Source organism: Colossoma macropomum, unplaced genomic scaffold (genome assembly GCF_904425465.1).
Source record: "Colossoma macropomum unplaced genomic scaffold, Colossoma_macropomum, whole genome shotgun sequence".
Taxonomy (NCBI): Eukaryota; Metazoa; Chordata; class Actinopteri; order Characiformes; family Serrasalmidae; genus Colossoma; species Colossoma macropomum.
The window spans coordinates 4,377,644-4,396,904 of NW_023494786.1; the positions used below are offsets into that span (position 1 = coordinate 4,377,644).

The window sequence follows — 19,261 nt, forward strand, 5'->3', positions numbered from 1 at the left end:
AAGTCGTGCCTCCAAATTCACAAATTCACAAGTCATGCCTCCAAATTCACAAATTACAAGTTGTGCCTCCAAATTCACAAGTCGTGCCTCCAAATTCACAAATCGTGCTTCCAAATTCACAAACTCACAAACTGTGCCTCCAAATTCACAAGTCGTGCCTCGAAATTCACAAATCGTGCCTCCAAATTCACAAATTCACAAATCGTGCCTCCAAATTCACAAATTCACAAATCGTGCCTCCAAATTCACAAGTCATGCCTCCAAATTCACAAATACACAAGTCGTGCCTCCAAATCCACAAGTTGTGCCTCCAAATTCACAAATCATGCCTTCAAATTCACAAATCTTGCCTCCAAATTCACAAGTTGTGCCTCCAAATTCACAAATCGTGCCTCCAAATTCACAAATTCACAAGTCATGCCTCCAAATTCACAAATCGTGCCTCCAAATTCACAAATCGCGCCTCCAAATTCACAAATTCACAAATCGTGCCTCCAAATTCACAAATTCACAAGTCATGCCTCCAAATGATATGGTGTCTGACACTGTATGATGTCTGTTTGTTTGTGCTCATTAGCTTTATTATTTAGCTAAATTAGCCTCCCGGGTCCTCGACTACGTTCAGGTGAGGGGGTTAAATCTGGGGGAATCTGCTGCTTGGCTGAACTATCACTTTATCTCTGTGTCTGGTGGAGAGTTCTGCCTCCAGCTCTGCTCCTGACATGCTCTATTAATGAAATTACCAGCCAATAACATCCCTGACCTCTGACCTCGGGCAGGACCTGACACCTGGGTTATTGCCCCGATTCCTCACCTCTTTATTTATTTCTTTATTTAGTGCTGTGTTTACTGGCGCTGATGTTCTTCTCTCCTCGCTCTGCGTCAGCTCACTGCTTTGTCTCTGCGTTTTCCATCACAACGAACACAAACAGCAGAACAAACAGCTCCGCATGACATTTACACATCACACACGGCAGAACGACAGAGAGAGAGAGAGAGAGAGAGAGAGAGAGAGAGAGAGAGAGTAGAGAGAGAGAGAGAGAAAGAGAGAGAGAGAAAGAGAGTACAGAGAGAGAGAGAGTATACAGAGAAAGAGAGAGAGAGAGAGAGAGAAAGAGAGTACAGAGAAAGAGAGAGAGAGAGAGAAGGACAGTACAGAGAAAGAGAGAGAGAGAGGAGGAGAGAGAGAGAGAGAGAGAGAGAAAAAGAGAGAGAGAGAAAGAGAGTACACAGAGAGAGAGAGAGAGTATACAGAGAAAGAGAGAGAGAGAGAGAGAGAGAGAGAAAGAGTACAGAGAAAGAGAGAGAGAGAGAGAGAGAAGGACAGTACAGAGAAAGAGAGAGAGAGAGGGGGAGAGAGAAAGAGAGAGAGAGAGAAAACAGAGAGAGAGAGAGAGGGAGAAAAAGAGAGAGAGAGAGAACAGAGAGTGAGAGAAAGAGAACAGAGAGAGAGAGAGAGAGAGGGAGAACAGAGAGAGACAGAGAGAGGGAGAGAGAGAGAGAGAGATCAGAGAGAGGGAACAGGGAGAGAGAGAGAGAGAGAGTACAGAGAAAGAGAGAGCGTACAGATAAAGAGAGAGAGAGAGACAGAGAGAGAGAGAGAGAGAACAGAAAGATAATACCTATATCTATAATACCATCTATAATACCATCTATAACGCCATCTATAATACCATCTATAACGCCATCTATAATACTATTTAGAATGCCATCTATAACACTATCTATAATGCCATCTATAACACCATGTATAACGCCATTTATAATACCATATATAATGCCATTTATAAAGCCATCTATAATACTTTCTATAATACCATCTATAATGCTGTCTATAATACTGTCTATAATAGCATACTGTATATAATTACATCTGTATCTCCTCCTGGGCGAACTATAACACCAACTATAATGCTACCATTAATGCCACTTGTAATGCTATATATAATACTCATAATGCTGGCTGATGAATACACTATACACTTTGTCACAGTACGAGAAATATTGTGGTCACACTCTCTATGTTAAGTACAATGATTTGTTGTACAGAGTATGCTATATAAATGTATAGATATAGATGTATATAGATATTAGTCTTAGATTTAATTAAATTACAAGATGGACAAAACAAACCACTTTATATTCAAAAAGGATTAATATCTCAGTATTACTGCCACTCCAGCAAATTACACAGACTGTGTACATAACCTCTCTTATACTTTCCACTGTTCTGTACAGTTCTTACACACACACACACACACACACACACACACACACCCATTAGCCACAGAGCGCAGAAAAACAAAGTGATGATTTCTTTCTGCTGTCATCGTTTTTTCCGACAAGTCAGACTTTACCTGCAAGCCACACGTCATAGATCCCTGAGTCATAATCGCCAAGGTTACGGGAGAGAGAGAGAGAGAGAGAGAGAGAGAGAGAGAGAGAGAGAGAGAGAGAGAGCTGAGAGTCTTATATAAGCCTATCTATAATTTTAGACACCAAATAGAATACAGTCAGCAACATCACCGCTGGCAACTCTAACAGTGAAAACAACAATAACACCAAAAACACTGAAAAAACACCCTCAGTAAAGCTAATGATGCTAACAATAATGGCAACAATGCTAACACTTTTAACACTGACCTCAACACCAACTGCACATCACCAACATCATAAACACTGACCTCAACACCAACCACACATCACCCACATCATGAACACTGACCTTAACACCAACCACACATCACCAACAGCATCAATACTAACCTCAACACCAACCACACATCACCCACAGCATCAATACTAACCTCAACACCAACCACACATCACCAACAGCATCAATACTAACCTCAACACCAACCACACATCACCCACATCAATCAAAAAAATCACCAACAGCATCAATACCGACCTCAACACCAACCACACATCACCAACATCAATACTAACCTCAACACCAACCACACATCACCAACAGCATCAATACTAACCTCAACACCAACCACATATCACCCACATCAATCAAAAAAATCACCAACAGCAACAATACTGACCTCAACACCAACCACACATCACCAACATCAATACTAACCTCAACACCAACCACACATCACCAACAGCATCAATACTAACCTTAACACCAACCACACATCACCAACAGCATCAATACTAACCTTAACACCAACCACACATCACCAACAGCATCAATACTCGCTTCAACCAACACCACATCACCAACAGCAATAATACTGACCTCAACACCAAACCACACATAACCAATAGCATCAATACTGACCTCAACACCAACCACACATCACCAAAAGCATCAATACCAACCTCAACACCAATCACACCATCAACAGCATCAATGCTGACCTCAACACCAACCACACATCACTAGCAGCATAAATACTGACCTCAACATCAACTACAATACTGACCTTAACACCAACCATACATCACCCACAGCATCAATACTAACCTCAACACCAAACACACATCACCAAAAACATCAATACTGACCTCAACACCAACCACACATCACCAATACTGAACTCAACACCAATAGAGCCAAGAACCTCAAAACCTACACCATGAAACACAGATCTTACTGCTCTACTTCTGCAGAGTTCTAGACTTCTAGAAAAATTCCTGTTCTATGAGCAGTTCCTAACACCCCTCCCAGATGTCTCACAGTGGAACAGCAGACAGGCGAATGTGATTGGTTCCACCCAACTCAAACAGCAGTCAGCCATGTGAGTGACAGCATCACGACACTAATGACCGCTGCTTTGGGGTCATGTCTGGAGAACATATCAGACACAGCCGAATTAGAATGAGCAGAACACACACACGTCCCAGTGGACCGTAGCAATCTGAGCTGGTACCCCAAAAATGCCTGCCATAGAACATTAAGGTTTAATTGCTACGATACCAGGCATGTCTCTATGGCAACAAAGCCACGGTCTACTGTTCTGCTCTGAATGTGTGCTGATCTGAGTAATCAAGACAGCTGCAGCACTGCTATCAAGGAAACATCTCTGCTTCTGAGCAACCATTCATCCTCAAGAAGCCTCTCCGCCATTCAGCACGGTTCTAGACAGCCTGACTGGAACTGCAGGCTAGCTGAAGATAACCTAACCCGAAATCCAAGCTGTGTTCTAGATAAAAAGATTGTAAATGCCTCCTAACTCAATACAAAATAATGGGGAATTCAGGCTGTGTTCTAGATAATGTGATGATTAATGCAGGATAGCTCAATCCACACTAATGGGAAATCTAGATTGTGTTCTAGATAATGTAATGGTAAATGGCTCCTACCTCAGTACAAACTAATGGGGAATCCAGGCTGCGTTCTAAACAAAGTGATGGTTAATACACAGGCTAACTCTTTACAAAATAATGAGGAATCCAGCCTGTGTTCTAGATAAAGTGATGGCTGTTGCAGGCTAGCTCAATCCACACTAATGGGAAACCCAGGTTGTGTTCTAGATAAAGCAATAGTTAATATGCAGGCTGTCTCAGTACAAACTAATGGGAGATCCAGGATGTGTTCTAGATAAAGTGATGATAAACTCAGGCTAGTTCAATACAAACTAACAGGAGAGCCTGTCTGTGTTCTAGATAAAGAGATGGTTAATGTAGCCCAGCTCAATACAAACTATGGGACTGTGTTCTTCATAAATTGATTGGTAATTAGTTGTAGTTGACTCTACATAATCTAATCAGGAATCCAAGCTGTGTTCTAGATAAGCTGATAGTAAAAGTAAACAGAGGTTAGGTCTAGATAAAATGTAGCTGCAGCATAGTTCGACATAAACTGACAGTAAATGCAGGCTAGATCTAAAAAACTGAAAGCAAATGCAGAGTGGTTCTACGTAAACTAAATATAATTGCAGGCTAACTCAATTCAGAGTGGTTCTAGATAAGGTGATAGTAAACACATGCTAGCTGACTTTAAATTCAGGATGGCTCTAAATACATTTAATAAAATTGTAAATATAAGCTGTGTTCTATATAAGCTAATGGGAGATCCAGACTGTGTTCTAGATAACACTGCACTTCAGTGGAAAGCGTGTATTTGTACTGCAAACTCAACAGTTCATGTTTTCTCTGATGTTCCCTCGTGGGCTGGCGGGAGGTCCAGATGTTCCACACTGCGGCAGATTAACCCTCCGTGTGTGTGTGCTGTGTTGAAGCTCCTCCGCAGGCAGAAACATATCGGAACATAAGCTCCGTCTCTCTCCAAGCATTTCAGAATAATCTGCTCAGATTAACAAACTAATCCTGCGGATTTGTCCCATTTGTCAACGGCGATCATCCGTGCCAGCGTGTGCGGTCAGGACAGCAGGCTGACACCAGAGCTCGGAGAACATGCAGTGTTCTCCTGAAGATCTACAGTTCTGTGTTTTCTAATCCTAAAGCTAAATATAAAGCTAACCTTTAAAACCTGATGGCCTCGACCCAAACGCTGATGTCCATTATCTCCTCAACCCTGACCGCAGCCTTGACCTCTTATTCTGTAAGAGTATGTTTGGCTCTGAGCAATAAAAATCTTTTTCTCCTCGTGGGAACCCGAGTTCAGCGTGCTGCCGTTTTAGAGCCCGTGTGGGAAAAGGAATAAAAACAGCTTTAAATATCTGTCCGACAATCATTTATCAAATACTCGTCAGGTTCCGGTCGGGTTCAGAGTCCTCGCTCGGGTTTCTCTTAGCCCATCGCTCGCCTTTCACAAATTTTTGCCATGAATGGATATCACATGCGAAAGCAAATGCAGAGTGGTTATCATATCAGAATTTTTCACATACAAAAGGCCTGTTATCACATGTGAAAAAGCAAGTTCTCACAAATGAAAAGCATATGATCACATGTGGAAAAGCATGTTATCATAAATGAAGAGTATGGCATCACATGTGGAAAAGCAAGTTATCACGTGGAAAAGCAATTTATCACATGTAGAAAAGCATGTTATCACAAATGAAAAGTGTCATCACATGCAAAAAGACTCATGTGGAAAAGCATGTTATCACATGTAAAAGGCCTGTTATCACATGTGGAAAGCAAGTTATCACAAATGTAAGGTATGTTATCACATGCAAAAGGCCTGTTATCGCATGTAGAAAGGCATGTTATCACAAATGAAAAGCATATGATCACATGTGGAAAAGCATGTTATCACGTGAAAAGTATATCATCACATGTGGAAAAGCGTGTTATCACAAATGAAAAGTATGTCATCACATGCAAAAAGACATCATGTGGAAAAGCATGTTATCACATGTAAAAAGCCTGTTATCACATATGGGAAAGCATGTTATCTCATGCAAAAGGCCTGTTATCACATGTGGAAAAGCATGTTATTGCATCCAATAGGCCTGTTATCACATGTGGAAAAGCGTGTTATCACATGTAAAAGGTCTGTTATCACATATGGAAAAGTGTGTTATCACATGTAAAAGGCCTGTTATCACATGTGGAAAAGCATGTTATCACATGCAAAAGGCCTGTTATCACATATGGGAAAGCATGTTATCACACGCGAAGGGCCTGTTATCACATGTGGTAAAGCGTGTTATCACATGTAAAAGGCCTGTTATCACGCGTGGAAAAGCATGCTATCACATGTAAAAAGGCCTGTTATCACATGTGGAAAAGCATGCTATCACATGCAAAGGCCTGTTATCACACATGGGAAAGCATGTTATCACACGCAAAGGGCTTGTTATCACATGTGGAAAAGTGTGTTATCACATGTAAAAGGCCTGTTATCACATGTGGAAAAGCATGTTTTATGAAAAGTGTGTTCCAGTTAGGTTCAGATTCCTCGGTCAGGTTTCTCTTAGCTTATCGCTCGATTTTGTCCTGCGTTTACCTGCTGAGTTAAAGTGGAATTCAAACCTCATTTCGGGTGTTAGAGAGGGAATCCCTTTCCCACGGGAAAACCACAGGAATTTGGACATGTAAATAATCACATGTGGTTTTTAGAAACTTCAGATGTAAATTTTTTCACACTTTTAAAAAAGATGTGATCAGGTTGTTTATTTAAGGTAGAATAAAGGCAGGAGGATGATTTGTACTCTTGATTTGTTTTATAATGCCGGATGATCCTGCACTCAATAATGACACATTCAGTGTCTGCAACATCTGCTTTATTCCATAGTTGACAGCAAACGTTGGGAAAATTTTGACTAAACTCTCTGCTGACCGCTGCGGTCCACTGCTGCCGATGGTGGCAGAATTTATTGGCCATTGCTCCACTGAAAACAATGGAATATCCAGTTTGCCATCAACTGTCTACCAAAATAATGTAAAAGCAGCTTTAGTCCCGCCCACATAATCTGGGTGAAAAGCATTCTGGTAACAGCATGTTTTACCATAACTGTATCAACAGCTGGTCAGACTGATGTAACTGCTTGTTTTGGTGCAGGAAACAGTCAAGATCAAAGATTTATATTTGACACAATGTTATGCCTTTCATTACTTTTCTTTGCTAAACTTATATTCAAACATGAAAACCTGTGATCAGTAAAAAGTTAAGAAACCATTTCCTGTAGGGGGCGTCTGTAGGCATCGCTACCAGGAGAACATTTAAGAGATGTTAACATTAATTCTGGTGCACTTTGAGACTAAAACACAAGTCGTGTCCAAATACTGTACTCTTTTTTAGGTCTATAAATCAAGGCCGTTCTAAAAAGTTCCCATCATTTGTGTTCTGCTGGCACCATAATGGCCCTTTTGTGCTTGGTCCCTGATTATTACCGCTTGCAATGTAATATGTAGACGGTCGTTTAGCTCTCATAGCAGTTACAGTCCACAGAAATCAACGTGTTCTACATCAACTTCAGATGAAAACTAAATGGAAGCTGTTTTGGTTGCCCATCGTTTTGCTCACCATTTGAAAGCTATTGAAAAAAAAATACATGAAAATGGAAGCAACTTCACCGCTCTTAGTTTTGATTGGCCCATAAATGTGCAATTCTAGACACCCTTTTCCAAAATTAAAAACTTTCAAAATCTACATGATCCATGTGAACGGAATATTCAGCATTCAAAAGGACAAATTTCACAGAAAGGTGAGACATTAGCATGAATGTATATTAAAGCAATAGAACTATATATCTGCGTTAATTCACGGCTGGGAAGATCTATTGCGGCCAAATCACAGCCCTGAAGATGCTCAGGTTCTGTTAAAGCTATAACACTAAAGGTAACCCTACCTTTTCCTTGCTGTCCAACGCGGACGAGTCGGGCCGCGTGCGGATGGTGAACGGCGTGGCCAGGCGTAGCAGAATGTTCTGGAAAGAGCAAGGAATCCTGGGAGAGACAAGCTGGAAGCTGTCGCTGAAACTCAGTGTCCGGTGTGGCTTCCTAAGTCCCCTCCCCCACCTGCCTTAGCCCCTCCCCCACTTGCAGCACCTCCATGCTGGGGCCAATGACCAGGTGGAATGGACACGCCCTGCAGAACGTGCTGAGGCTGATCCGCAGGTCCAAAGGTGAGCGCGACAGCTGTCGCGAGGAAGAGGAGGACGACGAAGATGACAAAGATGTCCTGACCTCTCTTATGCGGAAGGACAGGCAGGCCGGGGGTGTAGAAGTGGGCGGGGATGGAGACGACGAAGGGGTGGAGTCTGCAGACAGTTCTCCATCCTCGTTGGCCACATGGAGCCAGGTGGGGTCGGTTTCCTCCACCTGGACTTCTGATTGGTAAATCCGGCGAGCGGCTGCCCGGATCAGGCCCGGCATGGCCACGCCCACCGTGGGGTCAGGGTTGAAGCAGTGCAGAAGAAGAGTCTTTCCTTTCTCCTTTTCTGTCTTGTCATCATCATCTGTCTCTCCGTGGGTGTCTTTGCACAGAAAGGAGGGCGACTCCGAGGACGCCCTGCAGCCGTACGAGGTCCGGGCGTGCTCCAAAAGGGCGTCAAAGCCATTGAAGAAATCCTGCAGGTTCCCGCCCAGAGAACGCAGAACCCTCTCGTTCTCCTCCAGACACAAGCCGAAAAATTCCTCCCCAAAACGCTCACGCAGGGTAGGAAACCCAACACCTACAGATAAAGAACAATAGAACAATATTAGTATGTTAGGGTTACGTCCAAACAATGTGGTGATAATGTCAGAAATATGTTGGGACAAAGTCAGGACAATGGTAGGACAATGTTAGGACAATATCAGGGCAATATCAGTACAACATCAGTATATCAGTATGTCAGTACAATGTTAGGACAATGTCAGTACACCAGTACAATGTCAGTACAATGTTAGGACAATGTCAGGACAATGTCAGTACATCAGTACATCAATACAATGTTAGGGCAATGTCAGTACAATGTCAGTACATCAGCACAACATCAGTACAATGATAGGACAATGTCAGGACAATGTCAGTACATCAGTATATCAGTATAATGATAGGATAATGTGAGGACAATGTCAATATATCAGTACAATGTCAGCACAATGTTAGAATGATGTCAGTACAACATCAGTACATAAGTATGTCAGTGCAATGTTAGGACAATGTCAGTATAATGTCAGCACATCAGTATGCCAGTACAATGTTAGGACAATGTCAGTACAACGTTAGGACAATGTTGGGACAACGTCAGTACATCAGTACATCAGTACAATGTTAAGGCAATGTCAGTACAATGTCAATACAATGTCAGTACATCAGTAAGTCAGTGTAATGTTAGGACAATGCCAGTATAATGATAGGACAATATCAGTACAATGTCAGTAAATCAGTATGTCAGTACAATGATAGGACAATGTGAGGACAATGTCAGTATATCAGTACAATGTCAGTACAATGATAGGATAATGTGAGGACAATGTCAGTATATCAGTACAATGTCAGCACAATGTTAGAATGATGTCAGTACAATATGAGTATGTCAGTGCTATGTTAGGACAATGTCAGTACACCAGTACAATGTTAAGACAATATCAGGACAATGTCAGTACATCAGTATGTCAGTGCAATGTTAGGACAATGCCAGTATAATGACAGGACAATGCCAGTACGATATCAGTACATCAGTATGTCAGTACAATGATAGGACAATGTATGGAAATGTACATACATCGGTAGAACATCAGTACAATGTCAGTAAAATGTCATGACAATGTCAGTTCATCAGTACAATGTCAGTACAATGTTTTTTTTTGTTTTTTTTTATTTTTACCCCGATTTTCTCCCTCAATTTAGTCGTAGCCAACTCCACCCCGCTGGTTAGGACTCCCCCAATCACACGATGCTATCAACGCTAGGAGGGTGAAAGCTAACACAGGCTTCCTCCGAGACCTGTGAAGCCAGCCACCGCTTTCTTTTCGAGCTGCCGCTCACTGCAACGTCACTGGACAGCTGAACGCACTCGGAGGAAAGCGCCAACCGCCAGATCTGTTACGTCAGCTAACAGACGCCTGCGCTGACTAGCATCGCGCTGAGTGAGTGATGGGGGGAGAAGGGCAGCCATCCCACCCACCCAGAGAGAGTGAGGCCAATTGTGCTCTCTCGGACTCCCGGCTACGGACGGCTGTAGCATCACCAGGGATCAAACTCGCGATCTCCTGATGACAGGGCCAACGCTTAGACGGTTGCGCCACTCGGGAGCCCAATGTCAGTACAATGTTAGGATGATGTCAGTTCGATGTCAGTACATCAGTACAATGTCAGTACAATGTTAGGATGATGTCAGTACGATGTCAGTACATCAGTACAATGTCAGTACAATGTTAGGACAATGTCAGTTCGATGTCAGTGCATCAGTACAATGTTAGTAAAATGTAATGACAATGTCAGTACATCAGTACAATGTCAGTACAATGTTAGGACGATGTCGGTACGATGTCAGTACATCAGTACAATGTCAGTACAATGTTAGGACGACTGTCAGTACGATGTCAGTTCATCAGTAAAATGTCAGTACAATGTTAGGACGATGTCAGTTCGATGTCAGTGCATCAGTACAATGTCAGTAGTCCAACTGCACTGTACAAATGCACAGCTGTTTGGACCACCATGACTATCACAGAAGCTCAATATTCCCATAAAGAATAAAACTGCCTGTTCAGAGCCAAACTGGGCTAAATGATTATTCTTTTGTATTCTGTCAGATGGATTTCTGCTTTATTTCAGGCTGAATTCCTGACTGTGGGACTGTCAATCATTTAAACACTGAAAATCACAGAAAAGCACTGATGCTGTAGAAAACGAGCTGAGCTGAAGATTCACTTCAGCTATAATACCAACATGCACATATACTGACGTGTTTACTCTCCCTCAGACACAGCTGTGGGTGCAGAGCGGAGAACGTCACAGTGTGTTTTACACTAACAGATTAGGTTTTACTGGCTGACCTGCCACTGAACACACACACACACACACACACACACACTCTCTCTCACACACACACACACACACACTCACACACTCAGGTTTGAGCTGATTCCATTTCAGTGTGTTGTAACAGGAGATATTCAGGGAGTTATTTGAAAATCTGATTACAGACGTGTCAGAGAATTAGAATGAGTCGAGTTAGTGTTTATTTCCCGGACTGACTCTACTGAAATCACCGTGACCTCTGACCCCTGCCCCCAGTGTTTCTCTCTGAGCAGAAAACCGCCTCCATTTTCTGAAGGAATGAACATAAAGATAAGGATCTCTGCTTCCTCTGACAGGAGAGGAGCTGACATACTCTGACCAACCAGAGTTCAACTCAACAAAATAAATTACAAATATACGTTCAGGGAAATGGCACAAAGAGGGAAACACACATGGCTGGGGAGCCGTTCAGCCCCTGTAACTCATTTTTCAACAGTTTTCAACACTGAGTCAAAGTAAACACGCAACCAACCTTAAAAAAGTGTTGGCCTGTTATCTGCGGCCCCATTTCTGCCTGAATCAGCGCACCCAAAGTAAAGGGGGCGCTGTTCTCACAGACTTTGCGCTACAGTCGTGATCTCGGTCTCAATTAAAAGGAAACGCTCTCAGTTTATCAGGATAATTGGTATGACTTACTGACTCAGAGGAACAGAGTCTAGAACGGAGGAGTTTCTTTCCTCCTGACTCATAGATCTCTAAACTGATCTCTGACTCTTGCTGTGTTATCAGACCGCATGTTGATGATGGATGATGGTGTTCTCTGTGGAGGCGGCGAGGCTCTGAGGGTGAGGACACAGATTTGCTGGTGTTTGATCTTTCGGTGCTGATGTTGTAAATGAGACGATCGTAACTGCTGTGAATAAGTAAGTAAATAAAAACTGTTTGTGGATATCGAATCCTGAGATTTCAAGCTTTCTAACAGTGTACAGTATCACAGAATTGCTGGATGATTTGATGCATAAAAATTATTTTTAAAAATCCAGAAGTGAAGATTTCAGTGGAAGTGTAGCGATACAGTGATCTACTAAAGGTTAACCACCTCAGGAACAATACTGAAGCGTTTACTGCTATTAAAGCCGACAAACAACTTATTCACAGGTTGTTGTGCTTTATTAAAGGCTGTTGTCAGCCCTAACCACGCCAAACAGAAAGCAATGCTGCAGAACAGTAACAAATTGTTCCCGAATGCAGTAGAACACTAATATAACGTTCCAGAATGCTGTAGAACGCTAATAAAATGCTCCAGAATGCTGCAGAACTCTGATAAAACACTCTAGAATGCTGCAGAATGCTAGTAAAACGCTCCAGAATGCTGTAGAACGCTAATAAAACGTTCCAGAATGCTGCAGAATGCTAAAAACGCTCCAGAATGCTCCAGAACGCTAATAAAACATTCCAGAATACTGCAAAATGTCAATTAAATGCTCCAGAATGCTGCAGAACGCTAATAAAACGTTCCAGAATGCTGTAGAACGCTAAAAAACATTCCAGAATGCTGTAGAACGCTAATAAAATGCTCCAGAATGCTACAGAACTCTGATAAAACACTCTAGAATGCTGCAGAATGCTAGTAAAACGCTCCAGAATGCTGCAGAATGCTAATAAAACGTTCCAGAATGCTGCAGAACGCTAATACAACGTTCCAAAATTTTGCAGAACGCTAATAAAACATTCCAGAATGCTGTAGAACGCTAAGAAAACGTTCCAGAATGCTGTAGAACGCTAATAAAATGCTCCAGAATGCTGCAGAACTCTGATAAAACACTCTAGAATGCTGCAGAATGCTAATGAAACGCTCCAGAATGCTGCAGAACGCTAATAAAATGTTCCAGAATGCTGCAGAACGCTAATACAACGTTCCAACATTTTGCAGAACGCTAATAAAACATTCCAGAATGCTGCAAAATGCTAATTAAATGCTCCAGAATGCTGCAGAACGCTAATAAAACATTCCAGAATGCTGTAGAACGCTAAGAAAACGTTCCAGAATGCTGTAGAACGCTAATAAAATGCTCCAGAATGCTACAGAACTCTGATAAAACACTCTAGAATGCTGCAGAATGCTAGTAAAAACGCTCCAGAATGCTGTAAAACGCTAATAAAACGTTCCAGAATGCTGCAGAACGCTAATACAACGTTCCAAAATTTTGCAGAACACTAATAAAACATTCGAGAATGCTGCAAAATGCTAATTAAACACTCCAGAATGCTGCAGAACGCTAATAAAATGTTCCAGAATGCTGTAGAACGCTAAGAAAATGTTCCAGAATGCTGTAGAACGCTAATAAAATGCTCCAGAATGCTACAGAACTCTGATAAAACACTCTAGAATGCTGAAGAATGCTAGTAAAATGCTCCAGAATGCTGCAGAACGCTAATATAACGTTCTAGAATGCTGCAGAACGCTAATACAACGTTCCAAAATTTTGCAGAACACTAATAAAACATTCCAGAATACTGTAGAACGCTAATAAAACGCTCCAGAATGCTGCTGAACACTAATAAAACACTCTAGAATGCTGCAGAATGCTAGTAAAATGCTCCAGAATGCTGTAGAACGCTAAGAAAACGTTCCAGAATGCTGCAGAACGCTAAAAACGCTCCAGAATGCTCCAGAACGCCAACAAAACATTCCAGAATGCTGCAAAATGCTAATAAAATGCTCCAGAATGCTACAGAACTCTGATAAAACACTCTAGAATGCTGCAGAATGCTAGTGAAACGCTCCAGAATGCTACAGAACTCTGATAAAACACTCTAGAATGCTGCAGAATGCTAGTAAAACGCTCCAGAATGCTGCAGAACGCTAATAAAATGTTCTAGAATGCTGCAGAACGCTAATACAACGTTCCAAAATTTTGCAGAACGCTAATAAAACATTCCAGAATGCTGTAGAACGCTAATAAAACGCTCCAGAATGCTGCTGAACACTAATAAAACGTTCCAAAATGCTGCAAAATGCTAATAAAACACTCCAGAATGCTGTAGAACGCTAATAAAACGCTCCAGAATGCTGCAGAACGCTAATATAACGTTCCAAAATGCTGCAAAAACACATACACACACACACACTCACACACACACACACACTCACACACATACATGCACACATACATGCACACACACACACACAAACACATACACTGTGCGGGGGCTGGTAAATTCCTCAGCTCTCTGGGGTCTAAACTAGAACCTCATATCACCGTTCAGGAGGAACACACAGCACCTTCTAACAGCAGACCAGGCTGCTCCATTCACGAGCTGATCGTCATCATTAGTAAAGCTGTGCTGGTTTCTTAGCAACAGAGAAGAGAGGAGGACGAGTTAACAGTGCTTCATACAGAACGCAAACAGAACATTAATAGAACGCAGCAGAATGTTGACAAAATGCGCCAGTAGAACACCAGAGTGCTGCTGAAAGCTAATAAAACACTCCTGAATGCTGTAAAATGCTAATAAAACACTCTAGAATGCTGTAGAACACTAATAAAACACTCCAGAATGCTGTAGAACGCTAATAAACACTCTTGAATGCTGTAGAAAGATAATAAAACACTCCAGAATGCTGTAGAACCCTAATTAAACACTCCAGAATGCTATAGAAAGCTAATAAAAACACGCTAGAATGCTGTAGAACCCTAATAAAACACTCCAGAATGCTGTAGAACGCTAATAAAAACTCCTGAATGCTGCTGAAAGCTAATACAATACTCTAGAATGCTGTATAACCCTATTACAACACTTCTGAATGCTGCTGAAAGCTAATAAAACACTCTAGAATGCTGCTGAAAGCTAATAAAACACTCTTGAATGCTGTAGAACGCTAATAAACACTCCTGAATGCTGCTGAAAGCTAATAAAACACTCTTGAATGCTGTAGAATGCTAATAAACACTCCTGAATGCTGCTGAAAACTAATAAAACACTCTAGAATGCTGTAGAACCCTAATAAAACACTAGAATGCTGTAGAACACTAATAAAAAGTCCTGAATGCTGCAGAATGCTAATAAAAACTCCTGAATGCTGCTGAAAGCTAATAAAAACTCCTGAATGCTGCTGAAAATTAATAAAACACTCTAGAATGCTGTAGAACCCTAATAAAACACTAGAATGCTGTAGAACGCTAATAAAACACGCTAGAATGCTGCAGAACCCTAATAAAACACTCTAGAATGCTGTAGAATGCTAATAAACACTTCAGAATGCTGCGGAACGCTAATAAAACACGCTAGAATGCTGTAGAACCCTAATAAAACACTTCAGAATGCTGTAGAACGCTAATAAAAACTCCTGAATGCTGCTGAAAGCTAATACAACACTCTAGAATGCTGTAGAACCCTATTACAACACTTCAGAATACAGCTGAAAGCTAATAAAACACTCTTGAATGCTGTAGAATGCTAATAAAAACTCCTTAATGCTGCTGAAAGCTAATAACACACTCTAGAATGCTGTAGAATCCTAATAAAACACTCCAGAATGCTGTTGAAAGCTAATAAACACTCTAGAATGTTGTAGAAAGCTAACAAGAAACTCAGCAATGCTGTACAACGCTAACAAGACACTCCACAATGCTGTAGAACAATAATAAAGCACTCCAGAATGCAGTTCAATGCTAATAAAACAGACAAGAGTGCTGTAGAACGCTAACACAATACAGAAGGTAAGTATAACTTGCTAGCATAACACTGCAGGATGCTAACAAAGTATTGCAGAACGCTAGCAGAGCACTGAAAAACAATAACAGAGCCTGAATTTACAACAGAATGTAAAGATCCATTAATGCCATAAATGACCAGCACTGCTATTTAAACTGAAATGCTTTTATTTTCTCTTCTTTAAGCTGCAGATCTTTTGTTTTTCTAAGATCAGCACGTCCACCTTTTCAGGTGTGAGTGGTCAGTGCTGAGTGTCAAGGTCAGTGCTGTGTGTCGGACTGCAGACACCACAGCTGGTTAACAGAGTTAAATAAGACTTCATGAAACCTGCGGCTGCTGCTGTTTACAATGGAACCCTCTCACATCAATTTTGTATCTATACAAAAACAATTAATCATTCAGCCACATTATAAATAAACATGTGTGAGTGTGTGTGTGTGAGTGTGTGTGTGTGTGTGTGTGTGTGTGTGCATGAGTGTGTGTTTGTGAGTGTGTGTGTGTGTGCATGAGTGTGTGTTTGTGAGTGTGTGTGTGCATGTGAGTGTGTGTGTGTGTGTGTTTGTGTGTGAGTGTGTGTGTGTGCGTGAGTGTGTTTGTGTGTGTGTGTGTTTGTGTGTGTGCATGAGTGTGTGTTTGTGAGTGTGTGTGTGTATGTGTGTGCGTGTTTGTGGGTGTGTGTGTTTGCGAGTGTGTGTGTGTGTTTGCGAGTGTGTGTGTGTGTGTGTGTTTGTGAGTGCGTGTGTGCATGTGCGTGTGTGTGCATGAGTGTGTGTTTGTGAGTGTGTGTGTGTGTTTGTGGGTGTGTGTACGTGTATGTGCGTGCGTGTGTGAGTGTGTGTGCATGTGTGAGTGTGTTTGTGAGTGTGTGTGTGTGCATGTGTTTACGAGTGTGTGTTTGTGTTTGTGTTTGTGAGTGCGTGTGAGTGTGTGCGTGTGTTTACGAGTGTGTGTTTGTGTTTGTGTTTGTGAGTGCGTGTGAGTGTGTGCGTGTGTGTGTTTGTGTGTCAGTGTGCGTGTGAGTGTGCGTGTGTGTGTTTGTGTGTGTGAGTGTGTGTTTGTGAGTGCGTGTGTGTGTGTGTGTGAGTGTGAGTGCGTGTGAGTGTGTTTGTGAGTGTGTGTGTGTGTGTATTTGTGAGTGTGTGCGTGTGTGTATTTGTGAGTGTGAGTGTGTGTTTGTGAGTGTGTGTGTGCGTGTGTGTGTGTTTGTGTGAGTATGTGTGTTTGTGAGTGTGTGTGTGCGTGTGTGCGTGTGTGTGCGTGTGTGTTTGTGTTTGTGAGTGTGTGTGTGTGTGTGTGTGTGTGTGTGTGTGTGTGTGTGTACGTACCCACTATAGCGGCGGTGTACTGCAGTATTCCTGAGATGTCAGTTTGGTCATCGGATTGCGAGTTTACAAACGGACACTTCTCTAACACACACTTCTCCTCAGCGCCGTCCTCACTGCTGATCACACACACACAGAGAGAACATGTGAGGCATGTGAATGGGCGGGGCCAAACTGATAAATGGGTAGATATATGTAAACATGTTGGTTCACGTGACATCACAAAAACAGTGAATTCAAAACAGGCTGTGCAGTTTAGTTATTTAGATGTAGGTCTTTCAAAAGCTACAATTTATAAAAATCTTATTAAAATGACATGATGTGTGTATTTGATATCTTAAATAAGGTGAGTGTTATTAAAGCTTCAATCTCCTGTTTCAGTTATTAAACTGTGTTGCTCCATCTGACTGACTGTTTACGCCACCTGACTTTTCAGACTAATTTCAAATTAAACAGGATTGACTTAGACACCTGTAGAAACCTCTGACCTTTAACTTGAGTTTAGACTTACTTTTTATCAAATAAATAAACATTATTATAATAATTCCACATTTTCATGGCTCTCCTGAGGTCAGAACACCTGACATGCTAAACAGAACCGTTCTAACCGTGACTCAAACATCACGTTTTTACTGAATCTGTGACCTTGGCATTGCACCATGAAGGTCCCTTGGGCTCTTCTTTATGAAGCAATACCCTGGCCCTGCTTTTGTAAAAGCATGTCATAATAAAAGTCCTTTGTTTTTGGTTGTGACATCTGAGGATGCAAGAACTTGCAGCCAAAAGTTTTTCAGTGAGTTGAACTCAAGTTGAAAAAGTATCAGTTGAAAAGGCCTTTGTGTGTGCAGTACCTGATATTCCTGTGTCTGTAGAACTCCACGGTTCTCTGCAGAGCCTGCTGAATTGTCTGTGTCTGAAAGAACAACAAACCCAATCAACACAGCATTAAAGTGAAGAAGAACACTGTGGAAAACATTAACATCGTATGTATGATGCTTTCGCTTCGTGGTTGTCCTTCACTTGGTGGTTATCTTATGCTTGTTGGTTATCTTTCACTTGGTGGTTATCTTTCGCTTCGTGGTTATCTTATACTTGGTGGTTATCTTTCGCTTGGTGGTTGTCTTTCGCTTGGTGGTTATCTTTCGCTTGGTGGTTATCTTTCACTTGGTGGTTATCTTCCGCTTGGTGGTTATCTTTCGCTTGGTGGTTATCTTCCGCTTGGTGGTTATCTTTCACTTGGTGGTCACCTTATGTTTGGTGGTCATCTTTCACTTGGTAGTTAGCTTTCACTTGAGGGGTTATCTTATGCTTGGTGGTTATCTTATGCTTGCTGGGTGTCCTTCGCTTGTTGATTAGGTTTCGCATGGGTGGTTAGCTTTCTCTCTGTAAAGCCACTTTTCCACTGCATGGTACCGGCTCGACTGTACTCTCCTTTTAGGTTCTCCATCAGGTAAACCTGGTACCCACCACTGTTTTTAGTATCAGCTCTGCAAGCCGAGCCGACACCAAAAAGCGATGTGGAAAAACTGCAGACTACTAACTGGTCAGAAAGAATCGTCACTATCACCCTAAACACATATTAGCTACCACATATAACGTACCCTCTAGCTTCCCTTTGAGCAGCCAGAATCGTCTCATCGTCTGAATTGAGTTATTTTAATAAAATAAAAAGTCTCAATCTTTTTATTTTATTTCTTTATTTGACCATTTTCAGATGAAAATTTGGTGTATTTGTAATATTTACACACTGTTTCCATGAGAACGGCCTCGGCTCTGGTTGGTGACTAATTACTCACATACATGTTCATCCGCTATGATCTGTCTCCCCTACACACACACACACACACACACACACGTTTGTGTATATTCTCCAAGGGAGAGACATCAATACAGTTTAAAA

General features: G+C 41.7%; 1 protein-coding gene across 1 annotated transcript in view; it reads right to left on the reverse strand.

Annotated features, from left to right (window-relative positions):
- The window catches only part of gucy1a2 (guanylate cyclase 1, soluble, alpha 2), a 37,144-nt gene that overhangs the window by 11,646 nt on the left and 6,237 nt on the right, over positions 1–19,261 (reverse strand). Inside the window, 4 exon segments of the mRNA XM_036557870.1 lie at positions 8,217–8,378; positions 8,380–9,041; positions 17,365–17,480; positions 18,213–18,274. Coding sequence (XP_036413763.1) covers positions 8,217–8,378; positions 8,380–9,041; positions 17,365–17,480; positions 18,213–18,274 — 1,002 coding nt within the window.